The 16,505-nt window shown below is 37.0% G+C and overlaps 1 protein-coding gene across 1 annotated transcript; it reads left to right on the top strand.

The window, feature by feature from the left end:
* The first annotated feature begins 4,680 nt into the window (after positions 1-4,680).
* On the top strand, positions 4,681-15,087 carry LOC141440897 (monocarboxylate transporter 4-like). The gene is made up of 7 exons (XM_074105487.1): positions 4,681-4,776; positions 5,442-5,601; positions 8,307-8,448; positions 8,531-8,665; positions 10,770-10,944; positions 12,806-12,958; positions 13,673-15,087. Exons 1-7 carry the CDS (start codon positions 4,764-4,766, stop codon positions 14,200-14,202), a joined length of 1,308 nt encoding a protein of 435 aa, XP_073961588.1. The 5' UTR covers positions 4,681-4,763; the 3' UTR covers positions 14,203-15,087.
* Positions 15,088-16,505: the final 1,418 nt, after the last annotated feature.

Raw genomic sequence — 16,505 nt, 5'->3', positions numbered from 1 at the left:
TCACAAATTTTCGTGTTAATAATTTACTGAAAGACCGGTCATAAGTGGGAGTCGGACTTGCACACAAAGGGTTCCGAAGATAACATCTTCCAATATTTAACACTCAGAGGTGGTTTCGTACTAGAACGATCAAAACCGTGAAAATAGGGTCCAGTCTAGAGTAGTCGCAGAACTATTTGTATGGTGAAATCAGATCTAGTGCGTTAACTATCATACAAATAGTTCTACGACTATAGGTACTTCGGTCCGTATTTTCACGGATCGGATTCGAATCGGGCGTAGCTCAAACCGCTCTAAAGCCGAATTTAGACTGGCAAGAAAAATTCCGAGGCCGTAAAGCCAACGAGTTTGTAGTGGTCAATCGAGCGCCGCAATGTAATGCAACTTGCACGATTTTTGTTGCAAGTCTAAACTCGGCTAAAGAATAAAATTACTTATGAACAGTTTAAGAAAAAGCTGAATTTAAAAAAAAAGTTTATAGGTACTAGGTATATAGCGATCATTCTGATAAGTGGGAACATTTCAAGTAAAGTTACAATGGTTTCAGAGAAACAGTTCTATGACAATAAAGACTGTCATTTAGCTGGGTATAAATATTTTATGGTATAATTTCATGAATTAGCCATAAAAACCAGAAAGCATGAGTTACTTGAAAGGAGTACTTGCATTTTGTGCAAAACTTAGAATGTTTGGTGCATTATTTATAGTTACGCCACGGTGTGCTGATGCTGATACACGATGGCATGGCTAGCGAGCTAACGATTATTTCACCGCTAGGTACGTATGTAGGTACGAGATGCTCAAACATGGCACTAGGCGACAATGAGAAGTCGTCGAAATTATAAACGCATTGACGATTAAATTAACAAGTCATTAATAGCACCTAATCTATATTTAATACTAGTGTTTACCCGCTGCATCGCACACGTAAATCATTACATCCGGCAGCTGAATTGAAATTTAGGGATTTTTTAATATTCCCGTGGGAATTCCCGAAAATAGAAATCGTAGTTTTCATTGACGTTATATCATGTCAAATTTCATGACTCTTAGCCCAGCGGTTGTTATTTCTTAATTTTTATCCCTATCCGTGGAAATATCGGAATAAAAAGTAGCCTATGTTTTATTCCAGATGTCCAGCTATCTACATACCAAATTTCATCCAAATCCCCAGCCGTTTCAGCGTGAAGGAGTAACAAATATACTCACTCACTCACTCACTCACAGACTTTCACATTTATAATATTAGTAGGATAGTAGGATATTGGTTGTCAAATATTTAAGCGGGCGTACAGAAATTTAAAACTAAAGAAAAAAGGCGCTGTTATCATAATTTCCAACGTGATTTTTCATCACTTAAGCTCAGAAAGTATTTAACTTGAAATCCGTGTTGTAAATTCGATTTACATCTTTAAGGATGTAAGTAAATTTAAAAATCGAATGGTGCTCCTTTGTATTCAGGAACTGGTAAACAAGGAGATTGTAATGCGTAATACTTACCTCGAAACCTCCATGCTGGTATAATGCTGCAGACTCACCGATTACCCTTAGCTTGCTACATATTAGTAATCTGTGATTACCCCCAGGAGGTAATCTTGTGTGCTGACCAGTGTTGGTTGAATGTGCCAAAGAGCGCGAGGCCATTTAAAAAAAAACAAAAGACGGTTTGCCGCGATAAATTTTCTTCCGCTCTGCTTCAAATTACGTATACATTTATAACGGTTTTTCTTTATTTCCTCGCATTTGTGATGAAAAGTAGTGTTCAAATCGACTGTAAATGATCAATTAGGTACACCTGCGCCCGCGAACTATAAGCACCCTCGCTGGCTTTGCTCGTGCGCCCAAATATCTTGGGTGTAATTGATCACTTACAACCCTTGTTTATCAATCTACTATTAATGTAGTGTTTTTTCGCGCAGGACAACGTCTACCGGGTCCGCTAGTACAGTCAAGGGCAAAGATATCGACACGGCCCTGGTTAAAAAAATATGTATACACGACTTTATGCACTTAACATTAAGGCCGTGTATACATATTTTTGCAACTTTGGCCGTGTCGATATCTTTGCCCTTGACTGTACTAAATAAGTCATTAGGTGCAATGTAGAACTTAACAAATTAATAATTAAATTCAACATGAAGGGCTATCAACTAACATTATCTAACCGGTCAATCAATATTTAATTTATAGATACCTACCGAGATGAATGATTGGTCTCGCGCGCTCGCTCGACTAGATACCGCCGGCGTACTAGAGCATCCAAATATCGGACGTTTTTTGCGTACCGGTAATTTTTCGATACCGAAATGTTAATACGGTATTCCGGTATTCGGTATTTTTTCGATATTCGTCACAAAAAGTAAAATGAATGAGTTTCCGCACTGAAAACTGTTTCCAAAACCTTCCAGTTCCCGACAATTTGAAGTATGAGTCGGTATCCGCTAAGGTTATTTCAAAGATGTCTAAAATTATTTCAAATTACAATGAACAAACACGCGCACCTTTAAAATTAAACTGAAATAATTCGAAATTCTCTCATTTCAAAATTCAACCAGATTGTGTTTTATTTAAAGTTTATTTTCGAACTGTGAATATTTCGAATTGTTTCAGTTTAATTTTAAAGGTGCAACGTAATTAAAAAAATTTTATACAAATTTCGAGATACCCGTACTCCGTTTGATGAGACACGTTTGTTATTGTCTAAATGAGACGAGATCTACTTATGTGTAACATAGGTATATTATTTTATTCCTGCGAATTTAATATTTCCTTTATCCCTAGAAAAAACATTTACATTGCTTTAAAATAACTTATTTATTACTATATTTACTTTTTTTAAAATCAGGTGATCCATTATAACTAAGATAACGCAACTAAGCAATAATAATAAAAATGTGTGAAGGTAGAACACACTATTAAAACGCGACGCCATGCTACGCTACCTGACGCGTGTTAGTACAATCAATCCCAACATTACTATGGCAGGTGCAATATAAAACAAGCACGGAATGACACGCGGTTTTCTCATAGGCATCGTTCGTAATCTTTTGTAAAAGTAGATTCTAATAATAATTCATTGTAAAATAAAATATTAATTAAATAAGTATTCATGAATTTTACTTTTGAGAGTTTTGAGACTGTAATACTCTATTTAAAACAAAATAATTGGGTATTTAGAGATCAATATCGAAATATCGAAATACCGGTATTATAATGTTTAATACCGTTTTGCCAATATCGGAGATTTTGCTCCGATATTCCGGTTTTTTCGTATTATCGAATACCGTAATTCATGCTCTAGCGCCAGGGTTGAAATTAGAATTTCGTAGCGAAGCTAACGAGTTAAGCTTCGTTCGGTAATCGGTTGGCGAGTCGTAGCAGCGTACGGCGCGGGCGCCCCTCGCTCCGCTGCAAGAACCGCCACCTCCTTCAATATCGGTTAGCACTTACCGCCGCTCCATTCAGACCAACTTTGTTAGCATTCCATCAGCTCCACGTTTTCTTTCATCTTTGAAGCGACTGTTACTTCATTTGAACAAAGTTCAAATACGTACTTACTTACTTAAACGTTGCTCCAAATCGTTTTCAGGTAAGGGTGTAGTTAATGTACCTACGACTTGTTAATTTACGCTCAAATAATGCATGGTCTGATAATCCGTGCTTATAATATTGCCAGACGTATTTTAGAGAACATACCTACCCTTTTTTTCGTTTACGTACACCGAATATTAATAAATAGTATAGTATAAACAGTCCTTTTGAGACAGTGATATCTAATTGTCACTTCATTTGATGTCATCTCAAGCTAGCTATCCCGAGCCGGTAATCGATATACTTTTGTTCTTTTACTAAATCGTTGAATTAAACCAACAACTCGCAGTTATATATCAGCAAAATCAAGTACAAATAATGGAGTAAAGTGCTGAAGTGATATCGAACGGCGCGCATTATGCGGGAAGCACAATGACTCTATTGTGTGTCTCATAACGGATAATGACACGGTAATAACGACAGCCCATTAGATAAATTAGCAAAATAAAATATCTCTGTTGGTGCACAACGGCTGCTTAATTACTTTTTATTCCCGAGTAAATAACAAACACACACAACCATTTGAAGTGTTTTTCGCGACGAATGGTAAACCGGATCGATTTCATTATAATTGGTAGTAATGTGATCCTTCATTTTAATTTGTCCGTCCTGCCCACAGGCCCTATCAATATCCAATTATCTAAGATTATGGCGGCTGTGAAATAAGCGGATTAGGTTTTTATCTCGATTGAACTTTTTGCTGAACATCCAGTTGTTAAACGAACTCTTTTTGTTCCACTGCCTGCATAAGAATAAAAGTTTTTCATTTACCTATCCTACGTTTAGTAAAAAAAAAATCATAAAAATATTACGAGAAACTGTAGGTAACTTCATGAGACATGTAAGGGTAGTTTTAGCCTTTTGTCAAAAATGATGACCTAAAATTTTGAATGAACTGAAACAATTACTTTGCTCAACCGCGACCAGCGCGGTCTTCGTGTTGATATGGACCTCCTTAAATTAATACCTGATTCAATAAATTACAATTTTTAACATTGAATTGATTGCCTGATACAGTGTGGGCGGGTGCAATCTGCGTAGGAGTGTCTCGCGCGGCAGGCGCGCTGGTGGCGGGGCGACGACGCTCACCGCGCCTGGCCGCGCTGCTCGGCGGCCTGCTGCTGCCGCTGGCTTGCCTTTTCACCTCCTTTGCTACGCAGCTGCACCAGACGATGCTTAGTTACGGTACAGTACACTAGCTATGTAAATAAGAGCTAGCCTTTATAGGTTACTACGCAGTTGCACTACACCATTCTTACCTACGGTCCAGTATACTGCAGTACGAGTATAGAGCTATTAGCTCTAGTTATGTAGGCAACAGCTGGTGGTGAGACAACAACGCTCGAAGCATGGCCGCGCTACTTGGCGGGTTGCGGGTGCCGTTGGCTTGCTTTCACCTCTTTCGCCACGCCACACCAGACCATGCTTAGTTACGGTACGTACACTAGCTTTGTAAATAACAGTTAGGCTCAGCCACATAAATAATGATATGGATATTTTATTATTGAAAGTGTACTTTCTTAATATGTAAATTCGTAATCAATGTTGAGTTGTCATAAATAAGTGTTTGTTAATACAGTTAATTTTTAACAGTATTTTGTTTTGAATGGTACTTGTAGGTATTGTCATCTCATCATATAAATATTTCTCTGTACCAAATATCAAGTCAATTCGATCACTTCCTACGAATAGGTGAAAAAACGACAACTATGCGAGTACATAATACCTAATATAACCTTGTAAAACAGAACATTTTTTTATTAATCCATCTCGTTAAGTAAACTAAGCGTAACAAAAATGCTGACTTGAAAGTTCATTTCTCTTTCTGACATTCATGCCCTATATTGTAGGAGTGGTTCTCGGAATCGGCTGTGGACTAGTCCGGGAGGCGGCGGGCCTAGTTCTGGGCGCGTACTTCCGGCGGCGGCGGCAGTTCGTGGAGCTGGTGGCTCACGCTGGAGGCGGAGTCGGCATCGCGCTCTTCAGCGTCGCTTATAAGGAAGCCGTGGGGTAACGAAGTCCTATATAGTTACTATACAATATTCAGTGTCACTAAGTTCTTTTTTTAGGGTTCCGGAGCCAAAATGGCAAAAACGGAACACTTACAGTTTCGCCATGTCTGTCTGTCTGTCTTTCCGTCCGCGGCTTTATTCAGAGACTATCAATGCTATAAAGCTGCAATTTTGCACGGATATATATGTAAACTATGCCGACAAAATGGTACAACAAAAAAATTAAAAAAATTTAGGGTACCGCCCATAGAGGTAAAGTGGAGTTGTTTTTTTTTCTCATCCAACCCTATAGTGAGGGGTATCGTTGGATAGAACTTTTAAAACCATTAGGGGCTTGCTAAAACAATTTTTCGATTTAGTAATTTGTTTGCGAAATATTCTCCTTTAAAGTGCAAATTTTCATTAAAATCGAGCGTCCCCCCCTCTAAATCTAAACCGGTGGGTGGAAAAATTTGAAAAAAATCAGGATGGTGGTAAGTATATCAAACTTTCAAGGAAAACTATAACGGCTAAGTTTGCTTGAGAATTATTAGTAGTTTAAGAGTAATAGCAGCCTAAGGTATAAAATATACCTAAACTTGGAAGACTCCGTATAAAATAAGAAATCCTTAGAAAATATTACTTAGCTTTTTCGTGATGGCTACGGAACCCTATTTCGGGCGTGTCCGACACGCTCTTGGCTGGTTTTTAATATTGGTATTAGACACTGTCTCGTCTCTGTTCTTGACAGGCATAGCTTGAAAATTGTTTTGTTGTAAGAAAGAAAGAAGACATTTATTCACATTCACAAATTTAATACAACAAAATCAAAACAAAAAAAAACAATAAACAGCAAACAAATAAATCAAAAAAGAAATGCAAAAATGAAAATACACGATTTTGTGTGTCCCCGCAAAAGTAAACGGCCGCTGACTCAGCATAATGCTGAGACGTTAGACGTCTGTAGCGCTGATATTCTTTCAGAACTTCCTAGTATGAATTATAAATGAAATTAAATTAAATTCCGGAGCATAGTTACCCAAGCGCCGGGTAACATTGCTCCTTAAATAAAGTTTTAATATATATATCAAAATAACATTATGACGAACCCAGCATGATACTATGGGTGATCTACTTTAAATGAATGCGGTTTACCCTTGAAATGTCGACAAACTTTTAATCGAATATCAGTTAAAAGTTAACCTTTCCTATTTTTTCATTTCATCGAATATTCATTAACTCGAATGATTAAAATAAGTATTTTTAAATCTCTGATTTTTAATTTCTGGAAATATTATTTAATAGATAGTTTAAGCTCTCTTGTTCTGAGAGGAGGCCTGTGCCCAGCAGTGGGACGTATATAGGCTGGATGATGATGATGATGAGATAGTTTATTTGGCAGAACCATATTTTATTATTTCATATTTTTTTAAATTAAATTAATTAATTTTTTTTTTTTTGTAGCGATTTATTTTTGTAGGGGTCGCAGTTCCACCCCAACCTAATCTAATTTTCTGGTAGCGATTTATTTTTGTTGGGGTAGCAGTTCTAACCTAACCTACTTTTCTGGTAGCGATTTATTTTTGTTGGGGTCGCAGTTCTAACCTAACTTAATTTACTGGTATAGAATTATTTTTATGGGGTCGCAGTTCTAACATAACCTAACCTTCTTTTTGGTAGCGAATTATTTTTGTTGGTGTCGCGGTTCTAACCCAACCTAACCTATTTTCTTGGCACAGGTTTATTTTTTTAGGGTCACCGTTCTAACCTAACCTAACCTACTTTCTGGTAGCGATGTTTTTGAGGTCGTAGTTCTAACCTAACCTATTTTCTGGTGTTTTATAACAATACGTCGAAGAAATAAACAGCGATATTTAGTTGTTCTGCGTCTCATGAATAGTTAACGAAATGTATTTTTAACCCGTCCCGCGTCCTAGAGACTACATTACATTACATTAGTCTCTAGGACGCGTGACGGGTTAAGAAAATAATAATTCTTGTACTGTTGTTCAAACAATTGTTTTAATATGTAATGAATAGTCGATGAAGTAAAATTACTCCAAGATAAAGTATTAGTATTCAATATACTATGTTTTTTTTTCGATGAAATTAAATTCGGTAAATAGTTTGTCGACATTTCAAGGGGCACCCCATAAATACATATATAAACATACCACAGCATAATAATTTTTCAAAATAAAAAAATTATACGAAATTTGGATCAAGTATCGGAGCAAAGTAACCTCATTTTACGGTACTTACACAGCATTTTATACACACTCCGCGCACTCAAATAACGTTGGTACCAGAATTATGTTTTATGTCAATTTTCCATTAAAAAATGAAAACCTGAAATCCTCTTATGCTATTGTAGTATAAATTCACGAACAACATTCCTTGAGCTTTGAAATGCATTGGCAACCTATTTCAAGATTGGATGACGCTGAAACCGAAACTTTCTGCATTAGGAGTGAACTTACCCCAACGGAAAAGTCGCCAAGTGGCCCAATGTTCTATCCACAAAACACTAAAATTAAATCACTATACTTCAAGTCTGTATAATCCCTAATAGCTTGGTCAGGCGCCAAATTATCAAGAGTGGATTATACTTAAAGTGGATTAACCTTTTTGTCGGACCACACGTGCAAACAATGGTCCGGAAAAAACGGCACTGAAATTTCATCGCTTTGAGTGGTGTTTGATATTGTTTTCCTTTGTACTCAGAAAACTTGGATGGCGGCTGGGACTACAAGCCATCACCGGTATTCTGGTTATGGCATTTTTTCTTAGCGCAGTTTATCGGAGCGCATCGTTGTACCATCCACAAAGGCGTGCTATCTTACACCTGAAAAACCAGCGCCGAAAGGTAACTAGCATTACATCCCATCACTTGCTGCGACGTTTTTGCTATTTGTGTTGAATTAATAATGATATTGTATTGTTTGTAGGTTAAAGAAAAGAAAGGGCTAAGAAGGTCAGCCCCGATAATCGATTTAAGCCCTCTTAACTCACGGCCTGCTAAAGTTTTGTTATTGGCTGCAGGAGTGGCCGCTTTCGGACTTTACACTCCCGTCTTTTTTTTGGTAAGATAATCGATGTATTTGTATTTTCTTACCAAGTTTATACATAAAAAACGAACTTTATTGCTGACAGTGCTACATTAGCACAAAGTAGAAACAAACAAGAGAAACCGGCCCCGCCATTATAGGATTCCGTATTACCTACAACGACTACCTTTTTGTACAATAAAGAGTATAAACAAACAAACAAACTACTGCACATATTCAAATTTTAAGTTTTGATTGACTATTTCTCGTTAACTTCTTAGCATACTAAGCTGAGTCAGCTTTCCTTTTAAATTCATTATTATATAGGTACCACCGTCAAGTTTTTTTTTCTGATATGATATTACAAGCTAACGTATTAGTTTATGGAGAGGCGGGGGGACGTTTGCATCTAATCAAAGCTAGCACTTTTTTAAAGCCTATATTTTTCAAACGGGTCCCTAAATCGAAAAATGGTCCTAGTAAACTTATTTGAAAGACCTATCCAACCAAACCCCATACAAGGGCTCAGTTGAGAAAAAAAACATCCTCGCTTTATGTCTAGGGGAGGTACTTATTTACCTACCCTAAAAAATGTTTCATCCAATTATATTTTTTTGGCGCTGTTAAAATACTTTTTGTGCAAAATAGCAGCTTTCAGCACTAACAGTCTCTAACCTAAGCCGCGCACAGACGTACTGACATGGCAAAACTATAAGGGTTCCTTTTTTGGCTGCGGAGCCATAAAAAAAGTTCGAACAATGGATAAGCATCTGATAGAGATAGATACTTGTGAAAGAGCTTCGTCTACGTCTATACTGACGAGCAAAAATAATGGTCACTTTGTATTCAGAGTATGATTATTTTTGCTCGTCAGAGTACATAATATAATCTATCGTCTTGGTTGTATTTAGCAATAACAAATTGAGTTGACAACTATTATTCTCAGTAATATTAGTTGAAGATAAGTATACTCGTAAATGAGTGTGGAAGAATATGTAAGAAATTACATGATATATTAAAGCACTCTTAAAAAATCGAAGTAGAATAATAATATCTAGCCTATGTGAGAGCATAAAAAAAACAACCGGCTAACTTTGAGTTCTCACGGAGGGTTCTGTACAGAAAAAAATAATTTTACCCGTCATAGTAATTTAAAAAGACGGGTGTCCCTTGAAATTTCGTCAAACTAATTATCGAATATTCAATACTAATATTTTCTCTTGGAGTAATTTCAATTCATCGAATAGTCATTACATATTAAAACAATTATTAGAACAGCAGTACAAGGATTATTATTTGCTTAAAATACATTTCATCAACAATTCATGCATGAGACAGAACAACTAAATATCGCTGTTTATTTGATCGACGTATTATTACAAAACACTTTTATTTCATAGTTGATTACATATTATAACAATATTCTACTAGTTTTAGTGATTCAAGATTGAATTTTGCATCTTTTGCATATTTTTAAGCAAATTTGAAGGTTTGTATTCTTCTGAAAAATAAAATTAATATAGTTACTATTATTGTAAAAATAGTTTTGGTTAGGTTAAAACTGCGACCCCAACAAAAATAAATCGCTACCAGAACAGTAGGTTAGGTTAGGTTACAACTGCGACTTCAACAAAAATACATTACAACTGCAACTTTAAAAAATCATTGAAGTTGTGAAATGATAAATATTAAAATAATATTGTAATATGTAACATTCACAACATTAAAAAAAGTATGAAATAATAAAATATGAAATGAATATCTGCCAAATAAACAATCTCTTAAATAGTATTTCCAGAAATTAAAAATCGGTGATTTAAAAATACTCATTCTAATCATTCCGGGTAATGAATATTCGACGAAATGAAAAAATATGAAATGTTGACTTTTAAATGAAGTTCGATTAAAAGTATGTCAACATTTCAAGGGTAATCCCAAAAAGACATTTTCTTTCACTTTTGTTGGGAGACTTTTACTTGCCATATTCCACGTACCTTACAGGTACCTACATTTTTCAGTATAAAAATACTTTTGAAAAGTATTTTTTGATTTCTGTTCGGTACAAGGTTGTTGTACCTACCTAAATAGGTAGGTACTCATATAAAACCGAACAATCAATATATGTTAAAAATCTTCACAGGCTTTACAAGGCTTCCAAGAGGGTTTAGAAGAGAGTGCGCTGGTGCTACTCCAGACTTTTCTGGGGTTCGCTGCGGTCCTCGGCTGCGCCGGCTTCGGGCTCGTGCTGGTGCGGCCGTCGGCCCAGTGCCTTGTCTCCAAACAGTACTTGTGTCAGACAGCGATGCTGGGAATAGGTAACCCTTTTAAAATGAAACTACCGTAAAACTCACTCATATTTAATGAAAAAGAACCGGATAACTCACGTCTTAAATCGATTTTAGCTCCACTCCACATCTTTCGGGCCGAGCCGCGTTGCTCCGGGAAGAAGGGCTACGAACTAGCTCGAAACATGTCGAGTTAAACTCTATTTCAGACGTGAGTTATACCGGATAACTTATCCGATTCTATTTCATTAAATATAGGCAAACCTATTTTTATCTTTAACACGTTGAAGCGAGCCGGCAGCGACTTCAAACTAAAATAAAAACTCCACCGACTAACGGTGGAAGCCTACAGTAACTGTTGTGATATGACGGACTGACGTAACTAGTACTTTGTTGTACGGAGTATATATTGACGTCCAGCTACGTTGTTCCAAGTAAACAAAAATTATGTAGTGCGTGAATATGTTTCGTCATATATGTATTAATCCCGTCAATTGACTTATCATCGCAGTGCTCGCCTCAACGTGTTATGCCACCGCTTGCCGAGAGAGTGGGCGAAAGAGCGATTTCTTCCTCGTGGGAACTATGAGCAATCGTTTCACCGATTGAATATTTATTCACTCTTGGATATTTAGGAGTCACATTTTTCGCCTTCATAAATGAAATAATTTATTTTTCACACCTCTCCTTCAGAAAAGTAACTTTTCCTCCCTGACGAGAGGGAGCAAAGTGCAACTTTTCTGTTCAAGGCTTTTCTAAGTGTTTTATTGCAAATGCCATTTTTTGAAGTTGATAATTGTTAAGCCACACCATTTTCTATGCTGGTTGTTCTTTATAATAATATTTTTTTTTTTTCAAGTTTCTTAATGCACGTTGTGAAAAGTTGTATGAGCCACTCGGGAGCAAAAATATTTTCATCTTGGGCGTTAACACTTGAATCCCTCATTACGCTCAGGATTCTACTTTAGAATCCCTCGCTACGCTCAGGATTCTATTGTAGAATTCGCTACATTCTGGATTCAATGTACGCCCTCGCCGTAAATACACCATTTTGCTCCCTTGTGACACAGATAACTATTCCTTTAGACATGGTAACAAGTGGTTTTATAAATGTGCTAATGTTCAGTGACACTTCTAACCAAAACCATTGGCATGCAAATATTATCTAAATAAATTCAATAAAAAGACAATTAATTTTAAAATATAAATTACTAATTTTAATACGCCTCTTAGATGGTGTTTTCTTTTTATAGTTAGGTATATTTATGTTGTTTTTATTAATTTTGTTTCCTATCATATTATTGTATCTTGTAATTTTAATTGAATAATAGTTATTAAGTTATAGGTCAATGTAACCGTGTGACAATAACAATTATTATTTTAAATATTCTCTTTATCTTTAATCCACTGATATAATTTAAATCCAAATTTACTCTAAATTAACTCAGCTATGCTCTTAGACAACTTATTAAATATTCGTATTGCCATTGGAAAACAGTTTCTGCAATACAAGTGTGTGTATAGTTGCATGCTAAATTAGTTTATTTGGGAACCTGGTAATAAAATGGCACACTTGGTGTTTTGTTTTAAAGTACTTTGGATGTGATTTCACAAAGTTCTATATTTCAAAAATATATAAACAGGGACTGTCAATAGATTCAACCGTTTAAAAAGTGGTTTACAAGAAGTTAAAGTAGTAGTTATTTTACAAGAAGTAGAGTATTTAAATGTATTTATGTTTCACTATTGTGATATATTAGTGGGCATAAACTGATGGTAAATATATGTAAATAATTCTCCCGGTAGGTGTGTGTGTAAAATTAGCGGCAGTACATGAAGTCAGTACTAAATGTCTACGACTTCGGACGTAAATGTAACCTTTTATTTTCAGGTATTTCAATGCTAGCTCTGAGCAGCGTCGAAGGCTACCACGGATACGTGTTGTTTGCCTGGATGTACGGATTATGTTTGGGAGGATTTCTCTACTCTATAAAAATGCTAACGATGGAGCGCATTCGAGGACGTCATTTTGCCAAAGTTTGGGGTAAGTAACTTTGCACTTAGTCTGGAACTGCACTCCGTCTTGTCTGATTTTCATGTTGCCTTGTTATAATTTTGTTCTTGTCTCCGCATTTTGATAACGAAAGTATATTACATTTACTTACTTTTTTTTATAAAGAATGTGATATTGTGGCGCCTGTTTTCAAGTTAGCCACTTGATAAAGTTGTATAGAGAATTAAAAGTACACATTTTTGTTATTTATTAAACTTTAAAAAGAAAATAAACGTGAGACTCGGGCATAGGTAATTAATTAATGAAAATCACCCGATTGTCTATTTACATACAGGGATCCTAAAATAGTGAAGCACGATAGTTCTTTATTTTTAAAAGTCTGTGGAAGATCGTTTATGATAAATCTTAAACGGCAAAACATAGTCGTGTTCTGACGTATGTCCCTCTGTATGTATTTAGGTAAGTACGAGTATATACGCTTAGATCTTTTGAACGGAAGGTATGAATTTATTTAATGCGGTTTTATTTATAAAGCGATTTATGAGGAAAGTTTGTAGATGACGTTCCACGGGCCCGCGCAGGTCTAGTTTTGTAGTAAAAAAGAGGTAAAAAATGTGAAGATACCGGCATTGATTATAGACAGCCTTTGTTTTTCTTAATTCGCCTCTTTCTTTCAAAGTTGCAACAGTGTAAAGCTGGGGCGGGTCGCTAGTTGATTATAATAATAATCAATTCTTTGTGCAGGTTTCGTCCAAGGTGCGGAAGCTCTACCTGTGATAGTGGGCGTGCCGGTGACCGGCTACATTAACCAGCAGGCGCCCCGGGCGGGCTTCTACTTCTCAACGGCGGCGACGCTCACGGGTGCCTTATTGCTGTTCTTCGTGGGCTTCTCCAAGCGGGAGCCGGAGCCGCCTCCGCCGGCGCCCGCGCCCACGATAGCGGAGGCGTGCCCGTGCGTGACGCCGCCGCGCTGCGAGCCGGCCTGGTGCGCATGCGGCGCGGGCGGCGCCACGGCCTACTGCGCCTGGCCGGGGCCCACCTGCAGCGCCAGGCTGCCCAAGTCACTGTCGTACGCGACCCCCCTGGACCGAGTGTGTTGCTCTGCCGCAGCATACCCCGAGTGCTGCCGTCGCGCGCCGATCCTGCGTCCGTCCCGCAGCGTCCCGGAAGGCCTAGCGCGTCGAGGCAGCACTTGGAGCCGTGGGGGCTCCTGCCGTGCCTCTTGCCGCCGCCGCGAACATCACCTCATAGAACAAATCACCACCTCCGTATGATATCCGCAGAACGTTTGCACTTGTAGACGATTAGATTAGAGTGAAAAAAATTGGACACTCGTTACTGTGCGCTAAGTGAAAATGTGTAAATATTTCAACTTTTGATGCTCGAGATCAAGCTGATAGTGATTAGGGTAAAAGCAATAACGGGATTGATAATAGTGCTGGAAACAAAATAATAACGTGTTCATTTACTTTCGTATTTCACTGACGAACCAAGAAAATCAGAAATACTGTTAACATTTTCTCATTTTTTTAGTGTTCCGTAGTCGACTATAACCCTTATTTTCAATTTAAGTAATTCATTCAGCTTTAAACTGAAAGAATGTATTGTTATTCAATTTCAATTTACAAACATTTGTATTAACCGAGCTAACCCTATCAGAAGTTATTAAATAATTAGGATTTTTGACTACTTACACATTTCTTGAAGTACTCGAGGGACCTTTATTGTTATAGCTAATACTGAAATGTAATAAATGCTCACTTTTCATCAAATTTAATATTTAAACTATGATAAAGTAACATTATGAGTAATTTGGAAACCCTGTTACTTTTCCTGCCCGTAACTAGTAACTATTGCGAAGATAGCGTTTTAGGAATAAGTAAAGGGATATCAATAGAAATTATTACGGGAAACGGAGAAAACAAAGTCAATTTTAGCAATTTGTTGATTACAGTTATTGTCTAACCGCAGCTTAGGATGTTTAGATAGTTAATTTTCGTTGTTGTTAATTCGATATTTTATTGTTTGTTAACTGTAGAGTGTATCGATTATTCAGTTTATTTATGTTGTTGCGAGGATTGTTATGTTTTTTGTACCAAAGCGTGTTTACAATTTTGGTGGTGAATAGAGAAGATATTAAAGAATTTAGCAAAACAGTTCTTGTGTTATTTTATTTAAACTACGCCTTTCAGATACAATAGGGTTTATCGTAATTACGTAAAGACAAGCTTAAAAGCTGATTTTAGTGCTCTGTCACTTTCAGTAATTTGAGACAAGTTAAACTGTCTTGGTATTGCTGTTTGTTACACAACGTATAATGTAGTAAACAATTTTAATTATGACACATATTTATTTTATATAGATATAATTAAAAAAGAATAAATATTGTTCTGAAAGTTGGACTTTACTATTTTTGATGTTCTACTATTGATACTAATAGGATATCATCTTATTATATATGTATACCCTACCCCTAGGTCTAGGCCTGTGCCCTACAGTGGTAGAATGAGAGGGCTTTTGGCTGTAGATCCAACGTGGGTTAAATTTCTGTAGCCATCGCTTATTACTCGACTTCATATTACTTTAGAAATAGAAATAGAAATAAGCTTTATTGTATAACTGTGTTTTTACAGCAGTGTTGGTAGCTTGAAATAAGTCTCAACAGTTTGTCCTTCTCGGACGTACAATGTAAAATATAAAATAGTAAATACCAACAACAAGGAGTGATACCAAGAACCTCAAACCACCCCCTATACCTTACTTACATATAAGTGAATGCAGGTGGTAGGACCTTGTGCAAGGTCCGTCCGGATTGCTACCACCATCTTGCTCGCTAATCCTGCCGTGAAGCAGCAGTGCTTGCACTGTTGTGTTTCGGCGTGGAGAGTAAGACAGCCGGTGAAATTACTGGCACTTGAGGTATCCCATCTTAGGACTCTAGGTTGGCAACGCATTTGCAATCCCCCTGGTGTTGCAGGTGTCTATGGGCGGTGGTGATCTCTTACCATCAGGAGATCCACTTGCTCGTTTGCCATCCAGTCGAATAAAAAAAAAAACAACTTGCGTATTGCATATGAAATAACATACTATGCTCACATTGAATTTGGTAAATAATGTCAAATATGTAAATAAATACGCGTGCCTGGCATCTTTACACGAGCCGAATAAGTGTACCTACAGCAGCATAATAATAACGCCAACATAACATTGTATTCATCACAGACACGTCCTTGTGAGGAAAATGCTGGGCTGAGATATATGAGATGTTTCCGAGGATGAAAAAACTCAAGAAAGTAGCGTACATATTATGCTGAATAATATGATTACGTCCCACTTGATGCACAGAATACGAGGACGTTGAAATAGCTGTAAAAGTGAAGAGACGGGACGAGTGGAAGGTGATATCGACCCCACGACTATTCTCAGACGGAAGGTGGGAGGACCGAGCTTTATAGCCAAGGGGGGGTTACATGGTCAAATTCTAGACCTAGAATACGAAAAAATGAGAAAAATATCTACGCTGTCTTAGACCTAGCCCAGGGGCCAGGGCCCTTATTGTTTTAAAAATATGCCATCG

Source organism: Choristoneura fumiferana, chromosome 23 (genome assembly GCF_025370935.1).
Source record: "Choristoneura fumiferana chromosome 23, NRCan_CFum_1, whole genome shotgun sequence".
In the NCBI taxonomy this organism is placed as follows: Eukaryota; Metazoa; Arthropoda; class Insecta; order Lepidoptera; family Tortricidae; genus Choristoneura; species Choristoneura fumiferana.
Note: the sequence above shows the minus strand (reverse complement) of the source record. Positions and strands in the feature narration are given on the sequence as shown.